At 46.6% G+C, this 19,443-nt stretch overlaps 1 protein-coding gene across 1 annotated transcript; it reads left to right on the forward strand.

Annotated features, from left to right (window-relative positions):
- The first annotated feature begins 590 nt into the window (after nucleotides 1-590).
- Nucleotides 591-3,160, forward strand: LOC126511875 (BTB/POZ domain-containing protein 10-like). The gene is given in 2 exon segments (XM_050159384.1): nucleotides 591-832; nucleotides 995-3,160. A coding segment is annotated over 1 exon segment (1,428 nt). The 5' UTR covers nucleotides 591-832; nucleotides 995-1,051; the 3' UTR covers nucleotides 2,480-3,160.
- Nucleotides 3,161-19,443: the final 16,283 nt, after the last annotated feature.

Raw genomic sequence — 19,443 nt, forward strand, 5'->3', positions numbered from 1 at the left:
GATCTCCCATCTTTACTTGTCCATGTAGTCCATTCTCCTCCCCTGTAGCTCGGCTGCACGACCTAAATCTCCAATGCAGTCCCTTCCCTCTTCGTCCCACTCTTTGAGAGTGGGCTGTGCTAGGAGGTGTCCCCCTTTTCTGAGCCCCCTAACAACCATCCTGACCTAACCTAATTCTGTATTTCAACTATGTCTTGATTTTTTTTTTCTACCCCAACTCCCACAATTCCCTATCCCCCATGGCACTAGACTCTAAGCCTATAGAGGCCAAAGACTACATTTTTCCGGTAGATATTTCCTTCTATCTGAAACATCATATATTTCTTAGAAATATTTGTCGATGTTTGAAGAACTTGCTCACTCTGATTTTGCAAGTCTGCTTGGACTGTTGGAAATAATCTCAACCACAAGTACAAGCAAACCTTGCTACAGTGGCTTGGCTTATCCTGGTAGGCTTTTGTTTGGTCGCTTGTTTGGTATGAGAAGAGTAGCTGCTGAGAAGAAGGAAACAGTGGTGGCTAGGAGATTTGAAACTCATTGGGGCCTCTGCCTAGAGCAAAGTCTCGCGAGAAGCAGCTAAGGAGCCGGCCTGCAACCTGCCGGGGCGGCTCTGGTAGGCGCAGCTGGTGGAGCGGCCGCCTCACACCTAGCACCGGAGGGATCCGGTTGAGTAGGCGGGGGACGCGGGGCGTGGCTCTCGTAGCCCTTCTCCTCGCCCCGCAGTGGACGTCTCAGAGGCCGGCAGGGCAGAGTAACCCCGTGCCCCGCCCCTTTCCTGTCATCTTTGGGACACCACAGCGACAACCCTAAGAGGGCGCATCACAATAGGGCGGTTTATCTGAGCAGGCTGGACCTCTATGAGGGAGAAGGAAATGGAACACCTACATGTCTAACTGGCTTTGGAGCCTGTCCTGGAACTAGCTGTTGTAGACCATGCTGGACTCGAACTCACAGAGACCCGCCTGCCTCTGCCTCCCGAGTGCTGGGATTAAAGGTTATGGGTGCTACATGTGTGCTTTCAGAGCAATAGTGTGAGGAAACTTGAAGTGGGATGGCAGGACGGCCTCATCCCTATGACAGTAACTCCAGCGATCCAGAGAATTGGGATCGGAAATTGCATAGTAGACCTCGTAAACTTTATAAACATTCAAGCACTGCCTCACGTGTTGCTAAGGGAGGAGTCGACCACACTAAAATGAGCCTGCATGGTGCTAGTGGAGGACACGAGCGGTCGAGAGATAGACGAAGGTCAAGTGACAGATCACGAGATTCATCTCATGAGCGAGCCGAGTCTCAGCTTACTCCTTGTATTCGAAATGTGACTTCACCAACACGACAGCACCATGTTGAACGAGAAAAAGATCATAGTTCATCTCGTCCAAGCAGTCCTCGTCCTCAAAGAGCGTCCCCGAATGGCTCCATGAGCAGTGCTGGGAGCAGCAGCAGAAACAGCAGTCAGTCGAGCTCAGATGGTAGCTGTAAGACTACCGGGGAGATGGTGTTTGTGTATGAGAACGCAAAAGAAGGCGCGCGGAGCGTGAGGACATCTGAGCGAGTGACACTGATAGTGGACAACACCAGATTTGTCGTGGACCCGGCCATTTTCACTGCGCAGCCAAACACGATGCTGGGCAGGATGTTTGGGTCCGGCCGAGAACATAATTTCACACGTCCCAATGAAAAGGGAGAGTATGAGGTGGCAGAAGGAATTGGTTCTACTGTGTTTTGAGCTATTTTGGATTACTATAAGACAGGAATCATCCGCTGTCCTGATGGTATATCTATTCCTGAGCTGAGAGAAGCATGCGATTACCTTTGTATCTCTTTTGAATACAGTACAATTAAATGTAGAGATCTCAGTGCCCTTATGCATGAGTTATCAAATGATGGTGCTCGTAGACAATTTGAATTTTATCTGGAAGAAATGATCCTCCCTCTCATGGTAGCAAGTGCCCAGAGTGGGGAACGAGAGTGCCAGATAGTGGTGCTTACCGATGATGATGTGGTTGATTGGGATGAGGAGTATCCACCACAGATGGGAGAGGAGTATTCACAAATTATTTATAGCACAAAATTATATAGATTTTTCAAGTACATTGAAAACAGAGATGTGGCCAAATCAGTTTTGAAGGAGAGGGGTCTTAAGAAGATTAGATTGGGAATAGAAGGCTATCCTACCTACAAAGAAAAAGTAAAGAAAAGGCCCGGAGGTCGCCCTGAAGTCATTTACAACTATGTCCAAAGACCCTTTATTCGAATGTCCTGGGAGAAGGAGGAAGGAAAGAGTCGGCATGTAGACTTTCAGTGTGTGAAGAGTAAATCTAGCACCAACCTGGCAGCAGCTGCCGCAGACATTCCCCAGGACCAGCTGGTAGTCATGCACCCTACTCCACAGGTGGACGAGCTGGATATCCTCCCCAGCCACCCTGCCTCGGGCAATAATGACCTCGATCCTGATGCACAGAATCCAATGCTGTGATGCTGATGTTCCTGAAACCATAGCCTGCTACTCTTCACAGTGACGTCGTACTCCTCATTCTGCACTGCGAGGCCACTTTTCTTCATTGTGAGATGCACATGTTTAGGATACTGCAGTGTAGGCTTTTTTAAAGACCAAAGGTAGCTGAATGGTTTTTTAATGAGTACAACTTTAGCATCCTGGTTCCAGTTCTATAAATGTATTTGTTTACCAGTAGGTTTGTGGAATTGGTTCTTTGTACGGGGACAGTCCTTTTTCACACATCTCGGTCTCAGAAGTCGTGGGAATTGGCAGCTGGGGTACTTTCAGTGTAGATTGGTACTCATCATGCCCCAGATAAAATGCAGAATATTAAGAGTTGCACTTTATAGAGGGTGGTTAAATGAAGCTGTTGAAGCCATGTTAGAGTGGTGGTGCACAGTATAACACAAGCGCTTCTATCAGAGTATTCCTCAGTACAGTATGGGTAGTTGGCCCACAAGAAGCAAAAACATATTTATCTTGAGTTTGTTTGAGTGATGAGGAGAGATTTGATGCTCCTAATGTTGGTTCACTCATCTCCAGAGCCCTGAACCCCTTTACAGTGAGTCATGTGCAGGAAGGGTGAACGTCAGGAGATGGTTTACTGTCCAGTCTGCCTTACCCTTAATCAATTCAGATATTTATTTACTAATGCTTTTTTTATTAAGAGTTAAGGGATAGGAAAATGAACTGTTTGCTCTTCATTTACTAAATGATTGTAAACTCGAGTTTTTCATCAAAATAAAATTCCATTGTTTTAATGTTTCTGACCACTTTTAAAAAAAAAAAAGAAACTCATTGGTATCGCCCCAGGAGCTCAAGGTGGCCGTGAACATGCCATGGCCAAGGTCAGGCAGAAAGGAGCTGGATCAGGGTCCCTGCTGGGTAACAAATTCCCACAAGCAAAGACCCTGGGAAATGACAATAACGATTCCTGAGATCACGGTCTGATCTCTGGTTAACTGAGTGAGTCCTCTGCTTGGGAAGTCACCAGGCTGTCTCAGCTGGGTCATCTGAGGCCTGGGATCTCTCAGAGGCTCACTGGTGATGACCGGTATGATTCAGTTCTTCGGTCTAGACCCTCGGTTTGCAGAAGTCACTTGGAGCCTGTTGGCAGAGTGGTTTCTGGATTTCTCTCGGAGGCCAACAGGAAGCTGGCTTTCTTTCAGGAAGATTGCCTGTGTCAGGCCCTTCTGATTGACAAGTCATGAGTGATAATCTTGTCTATGGTACTGAAGAGGGCAAGGGCATACACACTTGGGGTGGTTCTCGTAGGCCTCTGTGGGCCACAGAAGCAACAGTAGCTGGTCTGTCTCTGCCATCTGGAAAGTAACCTACCTAGAATTCTTAGAGAGCTCTTTTTAGAAGAATTCTGTAAGAGTTTTAGCCTCATTGGCTGAGGCTATGTCACGTGACTACCACCAGTGCAAAGAAGGCTGGTAAAGAAGATATTTATAGTTACTGTCTTCTGTGGAGAAGATGGGGAGAGGAGCCAGGAATGAGGTTGGATTAATGTATCACAGATCATGCCAGAGATCCAAATTTTCTACATCCTTGCTCCTAGAACGTGATTCTCAACCTTCCTAATGCTGCGACCCTTTAATACAGTTCCTCATGTTGTGATGACCCCCCAACCATAAAATTATTTTCTTTTTTTTTATTTTAGTTTTTCGAGACAGGGTTTCTCTGTAGCTTCGGAGTCTATCCTGGAACTAGCTCTTGTAGACCAGTAGACCAGGCTGGCCTCGAACTCACAGAGATCTGCCTGCCTCTACCTCCCGAGTGCTGGGATTAAAGGCGTGCGCCACCATCGCCCGGCATAAAGTTATTTTCATTGCTACTTCATAACTATAATTCTGCTACTGTTACGAATTGTAGTGTAAGTGTCTGTGTTTTCCAATGGTCTTAGATGTGAAAGGGTCGTTTGACCCCCAAAAGGGGTGAAGTACACATGTTGAGAACGGCTGTTCTAGAGTGTTAGATGAGGAAGAACATGCAATGCCATTTCATATCATACTTCTGTTTTCCAGAGAATTAGCTAAAGTCTAGAGAGCCCACAGGAAGTTCTCAAAGCCGTATATTATTTATTCTTCCAGCATCAAATAGAAATTAATAATCCCTATGGAGGTGTGATAGAATGTATTAATCCCAGAGTTAGAGAGGGGGTACAGGTGGATTGTGGGGGCTTTACTGGGCAGGCAGACTGGCCTGCTTGGTGAATTCTAGCCCAGTGAGAGACCATGTGCCCCTTCAAAAGAAAGATGGGGCTAGAGAGATGGCCCCTACTTTCCAGCCCTTGCTACTGGTCCGCAGGAGCTGAGCTCAGTCCCCGGCACCTAGGCTAGGCAGGTCAAAGCCACCTACAACTCCAGCACCAGGGGATGCAGTGTCTTCTTCTGGCCTATGAGGGCGCTGCACTCATGAACATGCATCCCCCTCCCCCCACCAGTATACACATAATTAAGAATAAAATAAAATCATCACTGAAAAGGAGAAAGGTGGCTGGTACCTGGAGAACAACACTCAAGGTTGCCATAGAGACCCACACCTGCGCTTTATGAGCGAGCTTGTGCGCGCGCGCGCACACACACACACACACACACACACACACACACACACACGCTTAGCAAGCCCAGCATGCCCTACTTCCCTAGAAGTTTATCAAACGTCCAGGTTAAAAGGTAGCACACACACAGATTACTGATGGGCTCTCTCTCCTGGGGTTGATCGCTAATCATTTTTTTCTAGCACAGAACTCCGGTCTGTAGGGTCGAATCGCAGCTCATTTGCTGTGTCCTGTGTGGGCGAAAGAACTGCCCAGTAAAGCCGTGAGTTGGAAACACACAAGAAGGCAGCAGACCGCCAGACAGAGCTGGAACTTGAGGTGGGCCCCAGGGGACGAACGGGAAGCAGCCTAGGGAGACAGGAGGGGATTCCAGATAAGGAAGGGAGAGAGGCGCAAAGGTAAACAGAGGAGGCTCCATTTGATTCAGCTATCCGGAATCCAGCCCCTCACCCCTTTCGTTGTCCCGTAGCCACGCTGTGTAGCCCTGGCTGGCCCTGGAACTCACAATGTAAACCAGGCTGGCCTAGAACTCCCCGGGTTCTACCTACCTCTGCCTCCTGAGTGCTGGGATTAAAGGTGTGTGCCACCACACCAGGTCTGAGAAATCTCTCAAGGGATAGGAAACAGAAGCACTGGCTTGCACAGAAGGGGGAAATTTGTGATAAAGGATGCAATCACGTGCACTGATGGGCCATGATTTTCTCCTATTCTGCAGTTCAGCTGTGGCGAGCTGCCTCAATACCAGCACACACTAGGACGCGTCTGGTCCCGTGACCTGCACACACGAGGCATCCAGGACACGTGTGGGGTTGAATTTGTGAGCGAGCTAGTACAGGGGACAGAGGAAAGAATGGCACCAAGGAGGTACCGTCGGAGGCTGAGTGGGAGGTGTCGAGGAGGAAGAGGAGATTCAGACCAGAAAAGGAGATGCCCAGTTCAGTTCCAGACGACTCCCGGATCTAGGGATAAAATCAATGGGTCGTCTGAATGAGGCACGTGAGGCGGGCCTGGAAGAGGAACGCCGTCAATATACCAGCACTGACATTTTGGTCAGTGCTTGACATTTGGCGGGGGAACGGTTGCGTGATAGTGCAACCCGAAGATTAGAATCGAAGCTGAAAAGTCCCCTTTGTCAGTGACACTGGTAGCTGTCGAAATGGCAGTGCAATTCATTACATTTATGGGGACACACTAGTGCAAACAAAAACCCACTTTGCTGTGAGCCACCAAACAGTGGGGCCCGTGCAACCACACACGGTGCGCGGCACCCAGTGAAGACGACCGCGGCTGTTACTGGCTTAGGCGTTTACAATTCCACACTTATTTATTTGTTTTAGCGTTACCTTAGCACGTAACTTCCACTATAAAAAGGCACTGAATGTAACACACGGTGTTGTCTTAACGCCATCAGCCGTATGGTGCCCTGTTTACCGAGTCTCCCAACTGTGTGGAGGCTGTGTGGCGTGACCGACCTAAGCCATCCAGGTTTGTTTAAGTCTATGCCCGGGTGTTTGCCTAATGACACAATAAACCAAGGTGATGGCGTTATCTAGAAAGTATCCCCATCTCTGCGTGCTACATGGCCATATGTTCAGTTTGCAGCCACGAGCGCAGGAAGAACAGGCGGCAGAGAGCTTTGGGGACACCTTCATTTCAGAGGAGGGAGAGGAAGCCCCAGCTTGGACATGCGTATCTGTGCAAGTGACGATAAAGTCCGTGGCTCTAGCAAGACAAGGGATGCAAGTTTCTGAGAGATCATGTCGCTGGTGTTTTTAGGTCAAAAACCACAACTCCGGCTGTCTCAGTAGAGTTGGCCTGTCACTCACCCCAATGTGACAATTAAGGCGATAATGATAAAAAAAAACGGAGCAAGGGGATGTAATTGTCACATCCAGAGGAGGAGGGGCAGATCCAGGGATCCAGTTCATCTTCCAGGTACTACCCGTGCTGTGGGTTTACACAGAACTTGAACTGGAGCGAAGGGCAAGAAGCCAAAAGCCCTTGCCCTTCGGTGTGGAAGAGGTGTGGTCCGGTTGATCATTGTCTCAGCTCTGGGTCAGCGAGGACAACCTAATAAGTCTTCGCAACCGGAAGGACCAATCTGATTCTTAGGAGAAGATCACTTATACACCAGGGTGCGGCCTCGCAGTGGTGGGTAATTGCCCTTATCAAGAGGCCATCTGTTTTGTAAGGCTCTGCTGTTCCCGGAATCTGGCAGAAGACATTGGGTGCCTTTTGGGACGGGGACTGGACCTTATAAACGGATGGCAGTAAAGATGTCACAGTTCCCATATCCTTCGTGCCTTAGCCTCCCAGGATAAACGCGCTAGGTTAAGGCTGGCCGGCTTTCAGCCACTGCTTGAGTGAGTCTCAAGTGCCTACACGTGCAGGAGACTCACGCAAAATGAAGGTAGAGACGCCAGACGCCAGCCTGCTTTCTGCGGGGAGTCGGTCTTTCTGGCGAAAGCTGTTTGGAAGCGCCTGTTCCCACGGTAGCCCGCAGCTCCTGAGCGCACAGCTTCAGGATGTGTGAAACAGACTGCGGGGGCTTCCAGGAGCGAGTCCAGAAAAGGAGCCGACAGCTGGTGTAAGGCTCCCTCAGAAACCGAACGACGAAAGGAGAACCAGAGGAGACCGGATCAAGGGCAGGTGGCTTGCTTTGTTTAAATGTTGGACCCAGGGTGACGGTTTCCGGTTTCCGTTTGGGAGAATAGGTGAGGAGAGAGAGGAAGAATGAGAACCAATGGGAATATCCCGCACAAGGGGAAGTACTAGGGTCTTGAATATTCTAGAAAGTGGATTTCTAGAAGACCATCTAGCCTCTGAAAAGGAAAAGGGGAGAGGAGAGAGGAAGTCTTTAGGGGCTGCTCTGCATTGTCTCCTCACTGCTCACTTGGTTTAGGGGAACCAAAGGGAGCCAGCTCTCTCCAGCAGCTCCTCTCTCCCCCACGGCAGGAAGCCATTTGCCCAGGGCTACCACAGGTCTCTTCCTTCTAGACTGCTGATCTGTGGGTCCCTCTTCCTTGTGTGATCCTCTCAGCCAGAGGCTGCCAACAATCCCAGGCACAGCTTTCTGAACGGCCAAAAGGCCATAGATGACCAAAAGTTGCACCGTGAAGAATCACTTGAATGGGTCTTGAAGGAGGGTCTGTCTGTCTACCCCTCCATTGCTCCCTCATCTCTATGTTTGTATAAAAATAGAACCCTCAATACATTTTCCCTAAAACCTTTTAACGCAGTTTAATGGGTCTTTCCTTTTCCCCTTCCTCCTTAACTTCTGAGTTCAACGATCGTCATTTCATTTCTCCTCAGTCTGTGGCCATCCTAACAGTTAGTTTCTGAATTTGAGGATTTTTTTTTGTATTCTTTCAGGGTTATTTTTTTGGGGGGGGGGGTCTCCTTTTCACATGAGGTCTGAGAGGTCTGATTTCCAGGTCTCCCAGCAGCGCTGGAGGTTTGGGGAGCTTTCAGAATTCCTAGCTCAAGAGCGCCCTCTTTCGTCGGTGTAGAAAAGAACGACTTATTTCAAAGGGGATTTTATCTTTGGTTTTCTTCTGACTTTGAGGGACGTTTCCTCAATCACTGTGATATCCCCAAAGGTCTTCTGAGTTCCTCTCCACTCTTTTCATGGGATGCCTTGCTCTTCCATGAGGGCCCTTCGCAAAAGGCCAGCGGTAAGAAGCCCTTCGCGTTACCAAACTTCCTCTCCCAGGTGTGGTCTTAGATCGTCTTGATTTTCCACAGCCACCCAGGAACTCCCATGGGGAGGGTGGGAGGCAGCTTGCTGGGGTCCCCCGTCTATTTTCCTGTTTACAGTGAATTTGACTTTGGAAGCTCTGTCTTCTGGTTATAGGGACTCTGGGGGACTTTCTACGGTTTCATTTGGTTTTCTTGTTCTTTATTGTTTGAAAGGATATATGTTGGGAAACTCATATCGTACCGATGTCAGTTTGACTTGCAGGTTTTTCAATAGGTCCTGCTTTTATTGGGCTCTTACTCCATTGCAAACCAAGGACCCTCTGCATATAGATGCAACAGACTCTTATTTAGTCGTAAGGGGAAGCTTTGACATATGCTTCAGTATAGACAAAACTGAAACGACATCAACACAAAAAGATAAATGTTTCATGATTCCCCTCCCATGAAATATCCAAGATAGGTCAATTCATAGTGACGTGCAGTAAGATACAGGTTACCAGGGACCATGGCCCATGAGGCAGATCCCTGGAAACCTGACTGGGAGCGAGGTGAGATTAAGAAAGTCAGACAGACGTAAAATCGGGCTGGGATCCGGTGAGCTGGGCACTTGGGTGGAGACTCCCCGGAGGCCAGATTCTTGGTGAGTCCTTTATATATAGCACTGATGAAGAGACAGGTTAGCCAGTGTCAGAAGGAGGAGCAGTCTCAGGGGTGTGTGATCAAGCAGTCATTCGAGACCAGGTGTCAGTACTTTTTTTTGCATGCACTGCTTTTAGCTAAAAGTTGGCTGTCAGCAGCGACAATAATAACAATAAGGCAGAATCAAAGACCAAAGTGCTATTGCTGATAAACGGGGAACTTTGGAGGCAGATGGCCATACTTTATAAAAAGCTATTGGCTGAGTCATGACACACGCATACACATATAATTCAGGTACCCAAACAAAGACACACCCAGAGTTATGTACATTTTGACAAATGCAGTCAAATAATTCATATATAGATTTATGAGTTAAGCTAGAATCAGGGCCAACCATCCACAGGTTATATAGCATATAACAATATAGTTATATATAGGTTAGCCAAAGAAACTGCCCATCTCTAGAAAAGCATATTCTAGAAACTAAAAGGAAGCAAAGGCCTGAACACTCGCGAGACATCCCACAGGTAACGTGATGTATAGTTTAACGGTGTTAGTGTTCAAAGGCGTGTAAATGGACCCACCAATGGATGTGTGGGAGCCTCAGGTAGAGATTCGTGTTGGTGAACGTGCTGGAGGCTGTGTTGTGTGGAGAAGCCGGCTGGGGAAGGCCAGTGGAATGGTGAACGGCCTGAGCTGATGCTGAAGAAAGCATTCCGCATTGCGCTACAGCTTCTTTATCAGATCCAAACCTTTCCACTCTCTCCGTGGGGGCTGTCAGAGAGGAATGCACGTGTACCGTGTACCCCGAGGTCCTTCATAGCTACGCTAGCCCCGCCCCCTGATCCCAGGTAGTTCTCGGGCGATGGTGCGCTTCTCTTTCTAAATGCTTTCTTCTGGCTACTGTGAACCTAGCTCATGTGTGTCCTGCCTACAGCTGTGGGGAAGCACCGTGCTGGCAGCCAGCCGTGGGCCGTGACGAGAGTGGATATCTCAGAATAGCCCAAGGTCCTTTACCAAGGCTAGAGTGGCAGACGTGGCAGGCTGGGATGGTTGAATCAGGAGCAAACGGCCCAGGCCACTCCAGGAAGGAAGGAAGCAGAGAAATAGCGCTGAGGTAGGAACTCAAGGCCATCTCAGGAGACTCTCAGCACTGACCCTGGCAGCCTTTGTGATGACAGAGGCGGGACCTCAGCAATGTGGTTGTTTATCAGAATACCCAGCCAGAGGCTGCCAGGAAATCGTGAGGGAGCCTGTGGCCTTGCAAAAGTCAGGTCCCAGCCTCTCTCCTTCACCTGCAACCTCTAGGTACTGACTTTATTTCCCTCAGGGACTGATTTTCCTCCATCCCAATTCAAATCCCAACTGATGATGAGGGTTGATGATGCTAGGAAAGAAAGCTCTGAATTTTCTCTCAGTCGACAGGACGAGGATGAACTGGAGATGGCTATCAGCCTTCCTGTTTTCAGCCACCTCAGAAAACCAAGAAAGAGCAGCCGAGGCAAGTCTGGGCGCAACAATTGGGTAAATACGTGACTCCCAAGTCTGTGTTTCTCTGAATTTCATAATAATTTTCTGGAAAGTGTACAGTTTGGCTTTTCACTAGAAAACCTAGATTGGTTTTGGATTTTTTTTTTTTTTTTTTTACTGTAAGCCACGTCTTCAAAAGACTGCATGACTTTAAGTTAGAGGTGGGAATAACTAAACTCAACGGAGACTAATAAATTTGGGGAGATGTTTAATATGCATTGATGTCGTAGATGTATGGTTTTGCCGGTGACTTTTGCAGTTCCTGAGATCTCTATATTACTGAAAGTGATTGACATATTTCCCGTATTTCAACTGTCGTAAATCTACTGCAGGTTATCCAAACTCTAACGCGATGTCCTTAGAGGAAATTGCTATATTCTTCACTGCACTTTGAGCTCAACCGTGGTATATATAAAAAAGTATTCTGTCTTTGAAAATAATTTAGCTTCTGTGAGATTCACGCATGGATGACTCTCGGAAGAATAGCGACCTCAGAAGCTGACAACTCTCCTGACAGCATGCTGACTTTTTCTGGAAGAAATTAAGACAAAGAAAAGTAAGACGCTCATGCCCCCTTTCAGGTAGAACACAGATTTGAGGAAATAATCTTGGCTTGGAGCATCGAACAAAGGATTTCAAGGGGTTTCCCATGAGGTCTGCATATAACCCGCGTGCCAACACAGAAATAGCACACTTGCGGTCTCAGAGGAACCATCGTGGGGGGGGGAGGGTGAGGAGTGAGCTGTGGCCTTTCCAAATGCTGTAAACTTGGAGCAGAGGCAGGAGACTACCCAGGAGCAGGGTATTCCCCCAACCCCAGCACACTTAGGACTCCATTAGAGGTACAGGCAATGCCCAGGAATATGTTTATGGCTTGTTGTCCAGGTGATCAGGTAGTATTTTTGATTTTTCTTTTCTTTGCTGTATCTAAGGGTTAAAACTCATTATGTTTTAAATAAGAGGCTACATTTTATAGAAGAAAAAGTCTTATTTTTAGACAGATATCATTTCTTTATATAGACCACACAGACATACAATGGAGAAAAATATTCAGTCAGATTTAGAATGCCTAGAAAAAAGTTGGGCATTAAATAATGCAAATATGTTTTATATTTACAATAGTGTACATTCACATATAATTAGTTTTTGCAAAACCCAAAGGAAAGCCTGGTAAGGTGTGATTCCAACACTCTGGAAGTGGAGGGAAGAGGGTCAGGTGGCCAAGGTCACCCTTGATTATATAGTAAGTTCAAGACCTGCCTGGGCTATGTGAGATCCTGTCTCAAGAAAACCCAAAAGAAGCAACAAAGAAAAATTACAAGGACATATTGCTGCGATAGAGCCTGTGAGAAATGTCATTCGGTATTACTAAATCGACATCATTGTTCATGGCTGTGTGTTCTGTTGCTAGATGTAGCATCATTACCGTGTCTCCAAATGATGACCATTTCTGTCATGAAAATAATGTTATAGTAGACTCATAAACTCATACACACATCTCTTTAGACCAGTGGTTTGATTTCCCCCAAGATAAAATTCTACAGCTAGAAGTGTTTACTCCACTTCTTTCAAGGATTTTGTTGTTGTTTTGCTTTCTTTTATTGACTAGAGACAGGGTCTCAAGTGGCCCGGGTGGCCCTCGAATGTTGCTTGAGTAGCCAAGGATCTTTAAACTTGGGAATTGATGGGGCTACAGTCAGAATACCTGGATCTTTTAGAGTTTTGGTTTCATATAAGTGAGTTAGTGACGTTGTATCAGTGTATATTCCTACCAGTTCAGTGTTGTTGATACAGGGAAGCCCAGAGGACAGTATAGAAACCTGGGATTCCCCTTGGCTTGGCCCATGCATACACTCCACCCTGAACAATGCACCTAGCAACCTTTGGTAACCTAGGGTTCCCACATGCCTCAGGTTCACTGTACACTGCTCTAAGCAATGCAAGCAGGGTTACCCCCCCTTAGCAACCTCGCTTGATGCTCTGTTTCGATTCCAGTGTGTTCTGGGGCACACCTTGAAGGCGAGAGAAATGGGCCAATGTGGCCTAGATTGGTTCGGTAAGACCAAGAACCTGGAAAACACCTAGCCCAGATCCCAGCACTAGTAATATTATCATATGTATTTCTGTATTAATCTTTAATGAAACCGATTTAAAAATTAAGATGAGCTTTTAGAGAAACAACATATAAATACAAACGAGAAATTAGGAACAGTGCAGTAGAAACTGCACTTGCCCCAAACACAGAATTCTAGTCAGGTTTACCGCCACCACACCCCTACCCCCCACCCCTCACCCCGCCGCCATTACCCACTCCCCCAGTCCATTTGTAAGGCACGTAGCGGCAGACAATGCCATCAGACTTGTCACCTTTCCATCCAGCACGCACGGTGCTTTCCTAGCCTCCTTCTAGGTCAGAGTAAACATGAACCCCGACTCCAGTCCCCGTCTTCCTGCTCCCGCTTGCCTGCCGAGGCTGCCTGGGCAATGGCAGCGTCAGGGAGGTGGCCAGCAGGTTTCTGAACACTTCAAGCAGGCCAACAACAAACGCACAGTGTTACCTGTGTAAACAGGGAATTCTGCTGTCTAAACCACCCAAACTGTAAAAGCCTAGGCAACCCAGACAAGGAAAAAGAAATAAACCCCGTAGGCTCCTAGAAACGAGAGACAGATGATTTGACGGAAATTAGCATGCACTGTCAAGTCTTAGGCACACTGTTTGTTCAGAGAAATCCGTATTGGAACGAGCAGTGAAAAGAAATGGGGGTTTACCATTATTTCCCCTCTTTCACAGTAATTTTTTTTCTCCCTGAATACATGTTGTGGAAAATACAAAGCTGCAACCTGTACTTATGAGCGAGGCATAGTTTTCCGAAATACAGCCACACACACAAATACTCGCGTGGAAGGAGTGGAAAATGGGTATAATTAAGAAATTTGGATCATTTTAGCTTTTATTTGGGATGGTATTAAGTTTTACGTCAAGGGCCCCAAAAAAACGGCTCAGCTTGCTGCCAAGCCTGATGACCTGACTTTGCTCTGAGACATACGTGTGGAAGGAAAGAACTGACGCACATTAAGTTTGGAAGTGGTTCTCGTGCCTCTTCCATGCGTGTGCACCTGCACATAAGCACACACACACACACACACACACACACACCACACACACACACACACACACAGAGAATAGGTAAATGAACAATAGTTCCAAGTTTGGTGTCAGCAATTCACGTTTGGTATAACGGAGAGATAGTGGTGCTAACCACGTCTTGAGCTTCTCTCTTTTTTTTTTTTTTTTTTTTTTTTCTCATCTTACTAAGTTAGACCATGTGGCTATCTGGCCAATGACAACTGAGCAGAAACAGCCCTGTTATAATCCATTGCAGCCACAAAATACTAGAGCTGCTACCCTGGTCCTTGAGTGAGTCTCCCCTCTCTGGGCCTGTATGAGCAAGGAGCAAACCTTCCTTGTACAGAATACAAGGAAATGTCAGAATAATCGGAAAACTGTACCCTGAGGCTAGCCTGCTGTCTCGCATACTGTCCGTATCTTGTAATCTTCAACACCAAGCACTCTATACCAGAATTTCGAAAGAGAAGGCTTTCAGCTCATGAATCATCTATAAACTGGCTAATAGGTATTCGACATGTTAGCAACCATGGCAAATGTGAGGTTAAAAAAAGTCAAGCCTTGCTGGGTAGTGGTGGCGCACGCCTTTAATCCCAGTCCTCGGGAGCTGTGAAGAAAAGCCCTTCCCCTCCTCTCATCCCCCCTGAGTCTTTTTTTGCCTCCAGAGGCTGTCTGCTGTCATCTTTTGGTTTGTGAATAGTTGAAGGTCATGTTTTAGGAAAAGAAATACAGCCAATTTCATCTGAATCTTTCCATGTTTAGAAGGTTTTGACTCTCAGAAACAAAGTACAAAGTTTCGTATCCCACAGCTACCAAATTTCAAGTCCATAGTAAATAAAAACGGACTAGTATTGCAAAAGGAGAGTCAATTTAAGTTCTTTGTGGGAAGCAATCGGCACCTAACATATTCCCGTATGTGGCCGTTGTTTGTCCAGCACTGTTCTAAAGGGCTCTGTAAAGCTCTGTGACTTTAAATTGATTTTGCAATTACAGTCATTTACTAGTTGTAGGTCTGCACTATTTATCTCCGGCGGTCTCTGTTTGACACCCACAGATGTATCCTCCCACACATCTACCCACACACGCCTACGCTCTGACTCATCTGCAGAACCATTGTCAAAAAATAACAAACAGCCCCCCTCTGTCTAACTGTCTTCCTTTCAAACACACGCCGAACTCACACGCCGAACTGTCTGATCTATTTCCATACATTCGTAAATCACCGAGTGTTGTCTGTTCTCCCTAGTAGACCAGACAGGGCACGCATGCTTGTTTTCATACGAATTTAGCAAAAACTGATACACGTTGAAGCATATGGAGATATAAATAATCTCCTGGCCACCCAAATCCTGGTCATGGCTTCTGATTTAAACTATTACCCTAAAACTGTCAGTAAGCCCTGGAATGACTCAGTTCAAGGTCACGCACACCCTGCCTGGTCCAGCACTGAACAGTTTCACAAGGGAGAGAAGAAACGATTCGACTCATTAAATGATGGTGGGGGTGCCATTTCTTTTTCCGTGATTCTTCCACGCAGTGTCTCTAGTACCTAAAACACAGTCAAGATCCCAACGGAATGACGAGAGAGGAAATCCTCCGGGTAAATGCCAGAAAGTGCTTTGCCGGGTTCCAAGGGCTGACCTGTGTGTCTTCATTTTATGCCCATTGTATATTACTGACTGTAGCTGTTGGATGAATGGTTCACGTGTCTTCCTAATCAGGCAGCTCATTAGGGGTATCAAGTTAAAGCTGCAAATTCTGAAGGGAGGCTGCTGAAAACCAGGACAAATCCCGTAAACAAACAAGAAAGCCAACAACCTCAGATAACAGAAAGTTAGGGTGTGTCAAGAGGCCTAGTGTAGGGAGAAGGCATTCGAGGCTCCCCAGAGGCGACACAAAAGCGTCTTCACTTCTGTCTCAGCGAGGAACCAAGTCTTGAAATGAATGAAACAGCACACAAGGGCTGAGTTTGCCTCTGACTGGGAGGTAAGAGGATGCAGTGCCCTTGTTTACAAAGAATGGTGCTCATCGCTCATCGCTCCCCGCAACCCCTCCCATTCTCCCCACTTAATCCTCATGGTCTGGTCTCCTCTTTGTTGCCTTATAGCTATACTGTCTCCTTGGAACTGCTCTGGAAATTCTGAATAAAGAACACATGATTAAAGCTAATGGCTAACATGCACATATAAAAGAAAACACACTGGTTTCCATTTCTGGTCTGGGCCACCTCACCCACCCAGGGTGGTTGTTTCTTGCTTCATCCATGTAGTCGCAACTCTCTTGGGTTTTTCTTTTTTGTTTGTTTCTTAACAGCTGGATAATGTTCTATAGTGTGAATGGACCATATTTTTATTATCTATTCATCAGACGATGGACATTTAGACTGTTTACAATTTTTGGTTTCAAGTAAGGTTTTAAAAACTACAAACGTGTTGGGTGGTGGTGGCGCACGCCTTTAATCCCAGCACTCGGGAGGCAGAGGCAGGCGGATCTGAGTTCGAAGCCAGGCTAGTCTACAACAGAGTGAGTCACAGGACAGCCAGGACTAAAGAAAAGAATAAAAAGAACCCAACCAAGACCAAACCAAACCCCAACAACAGGTACAAAAGTAACACACCTCAGTTACTTAAAAGCCTTCTTTTACAGAGGCAGAAAGGAAGAAGTCAAAGTTCCTGTTTTCCCACCTCCCTCCCTCAGTCACAGACCACAGAAGTTCTCCCTTTTCTGTGGTTAATATTTTTATACTCAGTAAAGGAAACTCCAGAAATTTGGGAGATTGTGCTATACAGAGAAGCCACGTTATCAGGCTTTTCTCCAAGGGAGGCAGATGTGTCTGTAGCCAGGGTTCCTACAAGACAGACATCCCAGAATGCACGGACTGCAGAAACGGGTATCGCTGGCTGCAAACTGGGAGCCCCACAGAGCTCGCCATCTTCCCTCCACACGGACATAAGACTCAGTTGGTCTCTTGAATAGAAAACACATCTCCAAAAGAGGACGTTTCTTACTCATACAAGTCTATGGGCTCAATGTCCATTAAACAAGACACCAGCAAATTTAAGCTTTCTAGAAAGAGCCACAGAAAAGGGGCAGAGGCTCGACTTAGTGGGAGGGCTAGCCCCCTTGCCCATTACCTCCCAGAGGAAAGCAGATGGAAACACATGAGCCTTCCAACCTCCTACAGCAGGAGCTAAAAATCACTCCAATCAAGGGCTCTAGGGCAATAAACAAAAGCCCGATTTATCAACCGGAACTGCCCGGTATCCAAAATATCTATCCAAATTGAAGCAGCTGCTTTTTAATTCACTGAGGAATAAAGAGAGCCGTTTCAAACAATAGTCAAAGTAGCGGTGCAGGAATTCAAGTATGGGCTGATATACTCGGGTAAACACTTGCTCAGCAAGAATCACTTTTCTCCTTTTCCTCAGTCTTCCGCTCCCTGGGCAGGTTTCAACCAAAAGAAACATCTATAGGAAACGAGATTTTCACAAGAAGCACATACGTTTTCCGTGAATTTAGAAGAGAGACGGGTTGAGGTCATCCAAACAAAGTGATATTCAAAACAACAAGCACAGAGAGCCGGGGTCACGTTCCCAAACATAGCAACCCTATTTCTGACAGGCTCAGAGCGAGATCAGCCCCAGGGACAGCAAGGCAGTTTGACCAAAACGACGCCATCAGGGAAGAGAGAGGACGCTTAACCCCCTTCCCCGGGCATGCCACAGCGCTTTTAAAAGCATGTTTATAAATATTTGCTTTTGAGCCATTTTAGGGGAGCGCTTTTTTTTTCCATACACACATTTGGCTTCTAATGAGTCATTCCTAATCTGGTTCTCACCCCAAAACTCCCTGCTTGACTTTCAGTGAGTACTGGGCCCATAACACAGCGACATAGTTTCTTTTATAAGGGACTCAGATGAAGATGGAAAAAGTCTCGGGAGGCAGAGCCAGGCAGATCTCTGTGAGTTCGAGGCCAGCCTGGTCTACAAGAGCTAGTTCCAGGACAGGAACCAAAAAGCTACAGAGAAACCCTGTCTCGAAAAATCCCCCCCCAAAAAAATATGGAAAAGGTGCTGGAGAAGGAAGACGTAGAAGCATGAGGCCACCTTTGTGTCTTTGGGAGAGCGTGGCAGCGATGCATCCATACTCCAACTGTTATTTAAGACACTGTTTTCGATTGCTTTGGCTATTAGATAATATAATATCTACATTAATATTACATTATAAATATACACTATATGTACAATATATAGTAATATATACTTATATTAATGTATGATTTTTATAATTATTCTGTGCATTTTCTAGCTAAGAACACCCAAGAATTCAAGTTGCTAACATGAACTTTTACTATTACTGTTATATTCAACTTATTGGATCCACAAACCACCAACTCAATGACACTGGCAGAATTAATCATCTTTTCCCTCTTCTTGGTTGAGACTGGAGAAAATGAGGGCTTTTTACTCTGATCGTGGTTAAGCCGTTCTTAAAGCAGAGACACAGAGCTTCTTTCTGTAAATAGGTACAAGCAGTAACGAGGTGTGTGAACCAGCAAGGCAGCTCTCTGTCTTTCCACTCCTCAAGGGCAAGATATGGGAGGTGAGCAGGTCCCTGTGTGTGTTGAGATGAAGCCAACACACAGAAAAAGGCTTTGCAGGAAAGCGAGGGTTACAGTGTTCTTCCCAAGGAAACGAGGGGCCCACAAATCACCAGGTGTGTGCTGAGAGCTGTTTCCTCTCATTTTATAATCCTCCCGGGCTGGGATTAAAGGCATGCACCACCCGGTTTCCATGGCAACTAGTGTGGCTACTGGGATTAAAGGTGTGTGTCATTATGGATACTGGGATTAAAGGTGTGTGTTACCATAACCTGGTCTGTAAGGCTGACCAGTTGGACTGTTTTACTCTCAGATCTTCAGGCAGTCTGTATTTATTAAAATACAACTGAAACGCCAATACAAATGGTGGACCGAAGAAAACACAAAGCTCCTGGCCTATCTAAATGGACATCCATTTCCGTGACTCAGTAAAAATGGTATTAGCTAGATCCTTACATGTTTCAAGAGAAGACTTGAAGGTGTGTGTGTCTCGTGCAACCAATTCAAGGGGTTCAGTAATGAGCAATTAAGGGATAATGAAAGGCAGCTGTTACCCTAGCCCAACAAGCTGAGTTGATCCCCGGGACCCGGACGATGGAAATAGAGAACTGAGTTCTGCAAGTTGACATCCACGTGCATGCAGGGGCACACGCACGCACGCACGCACGCACGCAAGCCTCAGGAGCCTGAAAGTGGTGACCCGTGATTAAGATTGTAGAGTCTGGGATCTCTCTCTCTCTCTCTCTCTCTCTCTCTCTCTCTCTCTCTCTCTCTCTCTCTCT

This window comes from Alexandromys fortis, unplaced genomic scaffold (genome assembly GCF_014885135.2).
Source record: "Alexandromys fortis isolate MF-2015 unplaced genomic scaffold, M_Fortis_MF-2015_v1.1 scaffold_65, whole genome shotgun sequence".
Taxonomy (NCBI): Eukaryota; Metazoa; Chordata; class Mammalia; order Rodentia; family Cricetidae; genus Alexandromys; species Alexandromys fortis.